The sequence below is a fragment of the Arachis ipaensis genome, chromosome B2 (assembly GCF_059453495.1).
Source record: "Arachis ipaensis isolate K30076 ecotype BB chromosome B2, ASM5945349v1, whole genome shotgun sequence".
In the NCBI taxonomy this organism is placed as follows: domain Eukaryota; kingdom Viridiplantae; phylum Streptophyta; class Magnoliopsida; order Fabales; family Fabaceae; genus Arachis; species Arachis ipaensis.
This window is the reverse complement of record NC_142437.1, coordinates 10,765,222-10,773,869: the sequence shown is the minus strand read 5'-3', so window position 1 is coordinate 10,773,869 and position 8,648 is coordinate 10,765,222. Positions and strand designations below refer to the sequence as shown.

The 8,648-nt window shown below is 32.7% G+C and overlaps 2 protein-coding genes across 2 annotated transcripts; one reads left to right on the top strand and one right to left on the bottom strand.

The window, feature by feature from the left end:
* Positions 1 to 410: 410 nt before the first annotated feature.
* LOC107628171 (zinc finger CCCH domain-containing protein 48-like) lies at positions 411 to 3,184 on the top strand. The gene is made up of 7 exons (XM_016330963.3): positions 411 to 1,093; positions 1,798 to 1,983; positions 2,067 to 2,168; positions 2,289 to 2,435; positions 2,526 to 2,705; positions 2,834 to 2,931; positions 3,028 to 3,184. The coding sequence occupies exons 1-7, from the start codon at positions 506 to 508 to the stop codon at positions 3,152 to 3,154; spliced, it is 1,428 nt and encodes a 475-aa protein (XP_016186449.1). The 5' UTR covers positions 411 to 505; the 3' UTR covers positions 3,155 to 3,184.
* LOC107624870 ((+)-neomenthol dehydrogenase-like) lies at positions 1,275 to 8,017 on the bottom strand. Its single transcript, XM_088504801.1, has 7 exons — positions 7,566 to 8,017; positions 6,968 to 7,042; positions 6,636 to 6,832; positions 5,761 to 6,110; positions 4,767 to 5,509; positions 2,327 to 4,615; positions 1,275 to 2,153 (listed from the first exon to the last, which is right to left on the bottom strand). The coding sequence occupies exons 1-4, from the start codon at positions 7,941 to 7,943 to the stop codon at positions 5,771 to 5,773; spliced, it is 990 nt and encodes a 329-aa protein (XP_088360927.1). The 5' UTR covers positions 7,944 to 8,017; the 3' UTR covers positions 1,275 to 2,153; positions 2,327 to 4,615; positions 4,767 to 5,509; positions 5,761 to 5,770.
* Between the last annotated feature and the right edge of the window lie 631 nt (positions 8,018 to 8,648).

Sequence of the window (8,648 nt, the reverse complement as noted above, 5' to 3'; positions counted from 1 at the left end):
AATGAGTTTCATAATGATCCTATTTAATATTTATTGATTATTGATTTTTGTCGGTTTAATTTAATTTCTGATGTTATGAAATCTTTTTCTGATAGTTAACGAAACCTATAAATAAAGGACGTGATTCAATTTTCCTTTACACTATTATACAAACACTCTCTTACACTCTTCTTCGCTGAATCTCTCCTACTCTGATTCAGTGATTCTAATCCTTATTAGTTTTATTGCACTTTCCAAACTCAATTCTACTCTTAATTCAGGTTTGCTTCTTAGCACGTTACCTTCTTTGGAATTTCTTTATTTTCTTCCTTAGTGTTCATATTGTATTTTACTTGAGTGGTGTTAAGTTAGGTTGATGGAGAACTGGGGTAACAGAATTTGGGTTTTGATGAGGGAATGGATTCTGCAGCTTCTTCTAATTGGGTTGTTGTTTAAGTTTTGGAAGAGATTAATGAGCAATGAAGGGTGTTATTGATGGGAATACTGTGTTTTATTTAGTAGTATCATGGCTATTATAACAACAACAAAGAGAACTGAACGGTTCCGTCGAACAACACCACCAACATGCAAGTATTGGCTAGCTGGGAGATGCAACAGAAATCCTTGTCAATTTTCACATAGCTTACCAACCTCGCCATCCAATGTATACTATAATGCCAATACGACATATAAGCATTCGAAAAAGCCCGATTCGTCCGTTGAGAAGATGGCCAGTTCCTCTGCTAAGAAGGCAATAAATTGCGCACCCAAGGCCTTCAAGAAGCCAGAAAATTGTGCACTAAAGGCTGTTGAGTGCAGACCAGAAGCAGAAGCTATATCTGTTGAGAAGCCAAGCAAGTGTGAACAAAAGGCAGAAGCTATATCTTCCGTTGAGAAGCCAAGCAAGTGTGAACAAAAGGCTGTATTGATTGAAAAGACTGCAGACGTGGAAGATGTGGCCACTGTTGCTAAGGCTTGTGTGGATAAATCACGTAGTATTTGCAAATATTGGATGACTGACAATTGTGTGGACGGTGACTTGTGTCAGAATTTGCATTCATGGTTTTATGGTGATGGGTTTTCTACACTTGCAAAGCTTCATGAACACAAGGAGGTATATACATGTCCGATTCCACCTTTTATTATTTGATATGAACACACGAAAGTGTATTTTGTCTTGGTTTAATTTGAAAGTTAAGTGAATATTGCAATTGAAATAAGTTTGAGGGCTAGGAAATTTGAATATAAGCAAAAAGTAAAAAACAGCAGAGATGCCATAACTGAGTTGCAATAAATTAAAAAAAATTCAACACGAAGCATAGGTGTCTATATTGTATTAGTTATAAACTTATAATCCCAATATTTGTTTCTAAAATCTAAAGAATCCATTCTATAGAAGCATCTATAGAAGCAACCATGATAAGAGACATTAAGAACTATGGAAAATTGAGCCGTAATTTTTTAGGCCAGTGCTTAGCACCTGCTTCACATAAAAATAACCGTGTTTGCCTAGCTCAGAATAAATTAGAATAGAAGATCCTTAGTTTAAAATTGATATGGAAATGGAATCTAATACATTTTACATACACTGCATTTATTTTATTGTCATTCAAGTATTAAGCAAGACAGCAAGACAGCATTTATTTTATTGCCATCAACACGCATATTAGAAAATGTATATTAGAAATCTTACCCACCTTGCCGAAGAGTATCAAATCTAATTAGGACACGCTCTTACATAAGAGCAACATTCTACTAATATTTAAAAGTGCCATTGAGTTGGATTCGTTTATGCTAATATTCAAATTTTGTTAATAGGCAATCACTGGCATTGCACTGCCGGCTGGTTCAAACAAACTTATTTCTGGTAGCACTGACGGCACAGTTCGGGCATGGGACTGCAACACTGGCCGTTGTGTTAACATGATCCATCTTAATTCTCAAGTTACCTCACTCATATCTGAGGGCCCATGGATTTTTGCCGGTGTGAAAAATGCTGTGAAGGTATGTTTTATTGTAATAATGATATCTTATGTACAGGAGCTTTAACTGTAAACTTATAATTTGATTGTGGTTGTTTTGTTAAGGCATGGAATATTCAGACGGGTGCAGATGTTACTCTTGATGGACCTAAAGGGCAAGTCCTTTCCTTGAATGTTGGCAATGATATCCTCCTTGCTGGAGCAGAGGTAAATTACCTTGCAGTGATTTAAGATTGTTGTAATTCAACCTTGGTTACTGATTATAACTATGACATTTCAGCTACTTTTGCTGTCCAATAGTTTTTAAATAATCTATTTAAATTGCAGGATGGTGTTATTTATGCTTGGAGATGCAGCTTTGAGACTCCTTTCAAACTGGTTGCAACACTAAGTGGTCATAGTAAACCAGTGGTTTGTCTTGCTATTGGATGTCACAGGATGCTTTATTCTGGATCCATGGACCATAGCATTAAGGTAGTGTTTTTGTTTATTTATTTATATGCTTCATGTAATTTGCACACTATTCCCCTTTAGCTAAGCAATTTCTTACCCTGCTATCTACAGGTTTGGGACCTTGATACATTCCAGTGCACAATGACACTTAACGGGCATACCAACGTTGTCACATCACTTATTTGCTGGGACAATTACTTGTTATCGGGTTCATCTGATTGCACAGTCAATGTTTGGGTGTGCACCGAGGAGGGAACTCTAGAAGTGACATACACTCACACTCACCAAATTGTAAGTTGTTCAACCACTAACCTTTGTTCACAAATACGTCTTTAAGCTGATATTTTGATTTTGTTTAAGAAGGAGATGATTGGTTTGTCCAATTCATTTTTTTATTTTTATTTTATTTGTTATTATAGGCTGTTCTTGGACTGTATGGGATGACTGATGCAGAGGCCAAGCCAATATTGTTCTGCTCGTGCAAAGATAATTCAGTTCGTATGTATGAATTGCCTACGTGAGTGATGATAAATCTTTCATCTACTTGTCTTGCTACTTTCACTGGGCTTGTTTTTTTTACTGTTGTAGCTACTTACTGTGCCTACTTCTACAGGTTTCTAGAGAGAGGTAGACTATTTACGAGACAAGAAGTTCGATCCTTTCAGATAGGCCCTGGCGGACTCTTCTTTACTGGAGATGGGACTGGTTTGCTGAATGTGTGGAAATGGTTAGAAGAGTAGTAAAATACATAAGATTTTGAGTTACATGATGAGTTATTCTAATTACTTTGATGTGGTGACCTTATCTTTATTCTCTGAATGTATGAATTAACTGAGCATACTTGATGTTGGGGTTGGGCATATTGGTTCTTGAGGTACAAGAATTTAGAGAAGTATTATTGATTCTCTGAAATATAAAAAAGATTGATTCTTGAAGCAAAAGAAACAGCAAAAAAATAAGAAAATAAAAAAAGAAAAAGGTCCGAGACTTTGAGCATCAATGGTTAAAAGCATCAATGGTTAAGAGGGTCGAAAATTGGCCTAAAAAGCTCAAAAGAGTTGTTCTCCCTAACTATATGCTTGTGGTGTGAAAGTGTTAAGTAATCCTTGAGACTGAACATTTAAAGTCGTGACCTAAAGCTATTAAAGAGTACGCTTAAGGCTCTGAGCACCACTGTCTGGGAATTTAAGCAAAGCTAAATTCGAATCTAAAGGGTTCCCCCAGTTAAGTGCTTGTGGTGTTTATGTATCAGGTGGTAATACTTGAAAACAAAACACTTAGAGTCACGGCTAGGCTCAAAGGTGCAAAGCACCAAAAGAAATAAAAGCTGTGTTCAAGAATCAAGAAAAACTTAAAAGAAGAGAGTCAATAATATGATCCGGATTCTAATTCTAAGGGATACCAATATTGCTGAACTTCAAAGGAAAGAGAGATGCCAAAGCTATTTAGAAATAGAGAGTGAGTAGCCCCATTCAGTAATTAGACCTAGCTTCATCTGACAACTCTAACTTCCAATGTATAATGTAACATTCTATGTATTATACAATCCTCAATAAGACCATCAATTTTGAAAAGGATGCGTGTTGTTTTAAATTCTTCATTTAACTTCTGAAATTATAATATCGGTTTTGATTTTTTTTAAGGAGAAAGAAAGAAAAAAGTGACCAATTGAAAAACTACATAATAATAGGCAACATAATTTTGGACTGTTAGAACTTTTCTGCAGCATTTAGGTCTCTTCGCAGAACCTGAAAGCAGTACACCCTTACTTTTTTTAATTACAAGCTTCAAAAAGTTATTTATAAGTATAAACCCTTTCCAAGATGGAAAATTTGACTCTTAATTGGAAATGCACTCGAGCTTTAAGTTCATGGTTGAAAAAATGTAAGGATGAAAATCTTGAGAGTTTGAATAAACTTTACCGTTTTAATGATGATGAGCATAATAAGTCTAATGTGCCAATTGAATTATTTGAGAAGACACCCAACTTGGAAACAATGGAAGTAAGCTATTACTATGATGAAACCCTCAAAAATAGATGAAGCTAGTAATAAGGAGATTATTGGAAACTTAAAAAAGAATTGTACCTCTTCAAATTATGTGTGTTGCAATCCATCAATGGGTTAGAATAGTATACTTGTCAAAGCCGCTGTGTCGAATGTCCAAAATTGATAACACTAGTACTATAGCCTTCCTCCAATCTGAAAGAATTGAACATAGAATCATGTGAGGCAGAGGCAGAGGCATTGCTACGTCTATTTACACCTTCAACAGCGAAAATATTAATACGCCCTGAGGAGTTGCAAGTTGAGTATTGCAAATCAAGTTTCTAGAAGGATTCAAGTTTCTTACAACTCGAGTGATGATTCGGTCTTCCACCATGATCTTAATGCTGCTGCAGTATGACAGTTTCTAAGTCAGGTAATAAATAAATAAATAAAGATTCTTCAAATAAAATTTTATTATGTCCAAGTTTGAAATAATTTCTACACTTGGTTATATCAACTGAAGTGATGAACAATTTATTTTCAGTGATTTCAAATTTAAGCAACAGAATGGAACAGAAATCATTTAATCTTTTAAGCTGATTGATCTGATTCTTATTAACAGATTACTTTATGGATAATAACAACTTAATTTAACCACATATGTGTGTGTTGTTAGTTCTATGATGCATATTCCAGAAGGGTGTGAAATTTCATCAAATGCATTACTACCATTTCATTTACTTTCTTCCCTGAATGATTTGAAAGAGTTGGTGGTGATAAAATCGAAATGTGATTCTATTGAGCCAATATTTGATGTAAAATATTCTTCACCAACACAAGATCCAAACATGATTGACATTCCCAGTGGTCGATAGTGGCTTCAAACAGATATTCAACTCACAAAGGCCTTTGCTTGACACCCAAAATTATACCAAAATTCTTTCACAGCTTAAATCCATAGGTTCTGAGCAAACCTGGATGGCCCCATTTCTTGAAAATCTTGAACACTTGAAAATTTTGGCATGTAATTGTTTGATGAACTTGGCACCATCTACTGTATGTCTTAGTGATTTGTTTACATCCTCAACTGCTAACAGTTTTGCTCAACTGAAAAAGATGTCCATATCAAACTGTGAGTTGTTAGAGACAGTAATCGAGTTAACATAATCATTGAATCAAGGTACCAGACAATATAAAATACTATGACAACCAATTTCGGCTAATATTATAGCAGATTACTAAATAAGACCAACATAAAGCACACTAAAGATTATTTTTTGTTAAATTTGAAATTGGAATGTTTCTTCTAATTGAATATACATAACCAAAAACAGAAGAAATGAATATACATAACCAACCTCAATTGGATTAGAATGAAGAAACTTCATTCTGAGAATAGAAAAGGCCAGAAGAGGCATTTGAAAGCAATGCTATTTTGACAGCACTAGCAGCACCTTCTTCTGCCGTTAAAAATCCAGTATTGGCAGTTATATCAGTTTTAACATAGCCAGGGCACACACTATTGATGCATATAGTAGGGTACTTTTTAGCAACAATTCTTGTATATGCATTCATTGCAGCTTTTGAGAGAATATAGGCACCAAGAACCTTAGGCCATCCTTTTCTTTCTAAAAACCCTTCTTTGATATCTTTCAGAAATTCATTCAACACTTCATCAACTCTCTCTTCTGTAAGGTTTTCAGCATGGAAAGCAATAATAATAACAGTGACAAAACAGAATCATAAAATAGTAATGGGGAATAAAAAATAATAAAATAAGCCTATTAGTAGAGCAACAACCAAATTTAGCGAAGAAATCTAAGATCTACTTAGTTTTTAAAAAAAATTAATTATTCTGTTGGTCTTCATAATTTCATCAAAATTTTAATTAGATTCTTTTCGTCTAAAAGTTTGTTATTGATTCTCTAAATTAAATAAAAACTTGCTATTCTATTGGGTCTTTTTTAACTATTTTTTGTTGAAAAATCAATTTTATTTTAAATATTTGATTTTGTGTTTGATGTAGAATGAATATGGAATATTCTAAAAGCAAATATTTTAGCATTAGCGTGTTTTATTCTGAAAAATAATCAATAATAAAGATTTAATTACAAATTTTTACCTAATATAAAGATCTAATTACAAATTTTTAAACTATAAAAATCTAATCACATAATTAGTAAAACTATGGAGATTATTAGAATAATTAAACTTAAAAAAACACACAAACAAAGAGAGTATCCTAGCTACCTTTAACTTTCCAAGGGAGGATAATACATTCACAATTCTTGGTGATTCAGATAATTGGAGAAAAGGAAGAAGAGCTTCAGATGTTCTTTTAGCACCATAATAATTTATTTGCAAGCATTCTTCAGCTACTTCGAATGTTTGAACGATTCCGGCTTTCTCTATTACATCATCTAATAATTCCTAAAAATTTCACCCAATTCAATATACTAAGAAAACATCTTAGCTTGTGTTTGGTATATATTTTTTAAATTCTAAAATAGAAAATGTTGAAAAATAAAAAAAAATAATGAATCAAACTGGGTGTAAAATTCTTACCCTGCTTTTCAATAACACTTGAGGGACCAAATCATTGTCCTTAATCACAAGTCCACCAATCCCTGCATTGTTGATCTACAAAATGCAATTCTTTTCTTCAAGAATAATATTCAAATATCAATATATATGACAAGGAAAAAGATAGAATCCATTTCAATTGAAAGCTACCAAGTCAAGGTTATTAATTAAGGCAATGAACTCATTCCTGGTTGGTATCCAAAATGAATAACATAAACCCTAAACATGACTTGATAGTAAACCTCTTAAGTCTTAGCATGCAGAGCTTCATACGAGAAGTTTAATTTATTACATTCTGAACAAATTAGTCAATTTCATTTTTTTAGTAGAATTGTAAGAAAAAAAAATCCTTAACATGCAACTAACAAACATGAAAATAAATGAGAAAATCCCAAATCATACAATAGAAAATTTATATATATATAGTTGACTAAATCAATGAAACTTATTTCTGAGTAGAAAAATGCAAACATGGAAATTTTATTTTCACATAATTCATCCTGTATCCCCTTCCATGCAAACAAAAAAAGAAAAAGAAAGTGATATATATATATATATGGAATTTAATTTGTCAAGTTACCAAAATGTGGAGTTTTCCAAATTCGGATTTGATGAAATTTGCAAGAGAATCCACACTAGCAGGATCACCAACATCAAGGTGGTGAAAGAGGACAAGATGAGAGAGATGTTTGAGAGTTTCCAAAGCATGAAGGCCTCTCTTCACATCTCTTGAAGTCAACACAACCTTCACTCCATTTGAAGCTAATTGCCTTACTATTTCTATTCCAATTCCTTTGTTTGCTCCACTCACAACTGCATATCTGATTAATTTGGAAAATAATGTAACTCTATTTTTCTTAGAAAAAAAATACTGAAAATAAAAACTAAAATCAAACAGATCCTGTTTAACATCAAAATAGGGTTTGAAGTGGGATGAAGTATATAAAAAAAAGAGCATTGAAAATGGTAGTGTCTCCAGCAAGAATACTACAAGAAAATGGAGTTGTACTTTACTTTTGTTGTGCTTATTCCATCTTTAATTTGAGGCTTTGTTCGTTTCTAACGGAGAAATCAGAGAAGAAGATATCATGAGCACTATTTCCATGCATGTATGCCACTTGCCATGATTTCCCTCTTACAAGTTTGCTGAGATAACAATAATCAATTTGAGTATAGTTTGTTTTGAGTTTTTAAATTGATTAATTTGTTTCAGTTTTATAACCGTTAATTAAGAAGTTAGCCTTTTACGTAAATTATTTCTTAGCATGAATTACTACTAATAGGATGCTGACTAGAGATTATTGTGAATAGTTAATGCTACTTGGGATGCTAATTTTGTTTGATAATGATACATATAAATGGTTCCTTAATATGTTGTTATTGCGCATTTTTCAGAGGGTACCAAGGCTATGTACGCCGCTCTTGGGTCCTCATAATTTATTTTCGTTAAACACTATCAATAAAAGGCTAATCACACACTTAGAAAGTGTTTAGTTTGTATTTTCATTTTTTATTTTTGTTTTTAATATTTTTTATTTTTTAAAATTTATAAAAAAATGTGAAAATAAAAAATAAAAATTAAAAATAGAATTTTATTATTTTTACTATTTTCATTTTTTCTTCACAAAATTCAAAAAATAAAATACATTAAAAATAAAAATAG